We start from the raw sequence: 1,514 nt of genomic DNA on the forward strand, positions 1-1,514 counted from the left end.
GCTGACAGGAAGTTTAGACTTTGGATAGGAAACAGCTTCTCTAACTTGGAAGATCAGCTGGAAGGGTCCCACAAGGGAGTGTCTTGCCCCCCCTTGGACCAATCAAGTCGAGCAGGATTTCGTCGGAAACAGAAGTTAGAGAGAAATTTCTTCAACACACTCCTGAGTCCCAAGGATCAGATGCAATATATACAGATGGTTCGAAATCTGTAAAAGGTGTGGGCTCTTCAGCAGTGAGCAGAAGGAAGACTGCATTTGGCAGTCTTTCTCTAGCAGCCACGATATTCACTGCAGAGTTACATGCCATCCTTGCAGCAGTCAGATGACTAGAGATTTTACAAACCATTCTGTTGTAATATAATGTGACTCTCGTAGTGCCTTGCAAGCAATCAAGAGCATAAAAATCACATCCAGTGGTGAAGGAGGTTCAAGATTGCCTTGCACTGATGTCAGCACATAAAAAGATAACTGTGTTGGGTGCATCTTGGTATAAGTGGGAATGAGCAAGCAGATCAGAAGCCAAGGCAGCTGTCACTCAGCCCTATGATGCTTGTTTTCCTCTCCCACACACTGACATGAAACCCAGCATCAGGAGTTGTTTTAGCGATAAATGGAGAAGACAATGGTGTCATGCCTCTAGAAACAAACTGCCAGAGACTAGAGATGACCTTGGCAGTTGGGTGACCAGCATCCATCCCAACCGAAAAGTAGAAGTTGTATTAACAAGACTAACAATCGGGCACACAAGACTGACTCATGGGCCGATGATGCTAAAAGTGAAGCACGCTGTGAGGGATGCCAAGAGCCATTATCGGTCGCACATGTAGTGGAAAGATCTGCAACATTCTCAGACCAAAGATGTATGTACTTGTCGCCCCCATATACACTGAAACATGTATTTGGGGAGGATTGTGGTGGAGGTCTTATTAGTTTCCTTAGGGAGAATAATATTTTCAATAAAATTATTAATTATTGCATAATTTTACATATTTTGAGCATAATATTTATGCTTTGATTTTTAATATAATATTTATTGTTATTTACAAGACATTTATTGTTATTTACAAGACTTTTATTAACATTTTAAATATTTTAACATTTTAATCTAACAATGACCTTAGCTGTTGACACGGCAGATAATTTTGAATAATCAATCTCAATTGTATTTCTCTAATCACGGTTTCTTTGAGTCTGGTTTTTATTTCATCCTTGTGTAGCTCCCACCACTTGATTTTGGGCATTCCCTTTTTCTTTCCTCTGTTCTCCAACCACACTAACAGTTTGTGTTTGGGTGCCTACATTTTCCCCATAAATTACCTTGCAGTCTTGAACTTCTTTCAGATTCCTTCTCCTACAGAATATATAATCAATATGTGACACCCTCCCTCCACTACTATAATGTTCTATGCTTCTTGAAGAAAGTAGGAAATATTACTAAATTGTACGCTATTGCAAAATCTATTATGCTTTCCCCTTCCTCCCTTCTGCCCTCCATTCCCCACCCTCCATGTATT

General features: G+C 40.1%; 1 protein-coding gene across 1 annotated transcript in view; it reads right to left on the reverse strand.

Moving 5' to 3' along the window:
* Positions 1–296: 296 nt before the first annotated feature.
* The window catches only part of LOC125031651, a 1,463-nt gene continuing 245 nt past the window's right edge, over positions 297–1,514 (reverse strand). Inside the window, exons 1-3 of the mRNA XM_047622534.1 lie at positions 1,503–1,514; positions 1,179–1,257; positions 297–326 (exon numbers count right to left, since the gene is read on the reverse strand). The exon at positions 1,503–1,514 is cut by the window's right edge and continues 245 nt beyond it. Coding sequence (XP_047478490.1) covers positions 297–326; positions 1,179–1,257; positions 1,503–1,514 — 121 coding nt within the window. The remainder of the gene's footprint in view (positions 327–1,178; positions 1,258–1,502) is intronic.

This window comes from Penaeus chinensis, chromosome 13, assembly GCF_019202785.1.
Source record: "Penaeus chinensis breed Huanghai No. 1 chromosome 13, ASM1920278v2, whole genome shotgun sequence".
In the NCBI taxonomy this organism is placed as follows: Eukaryota; Metazoa; Arthropoda; class Malacostraca; order Decapoda; family Penaeidae; genus Penaeus; species Penaeus chinensis.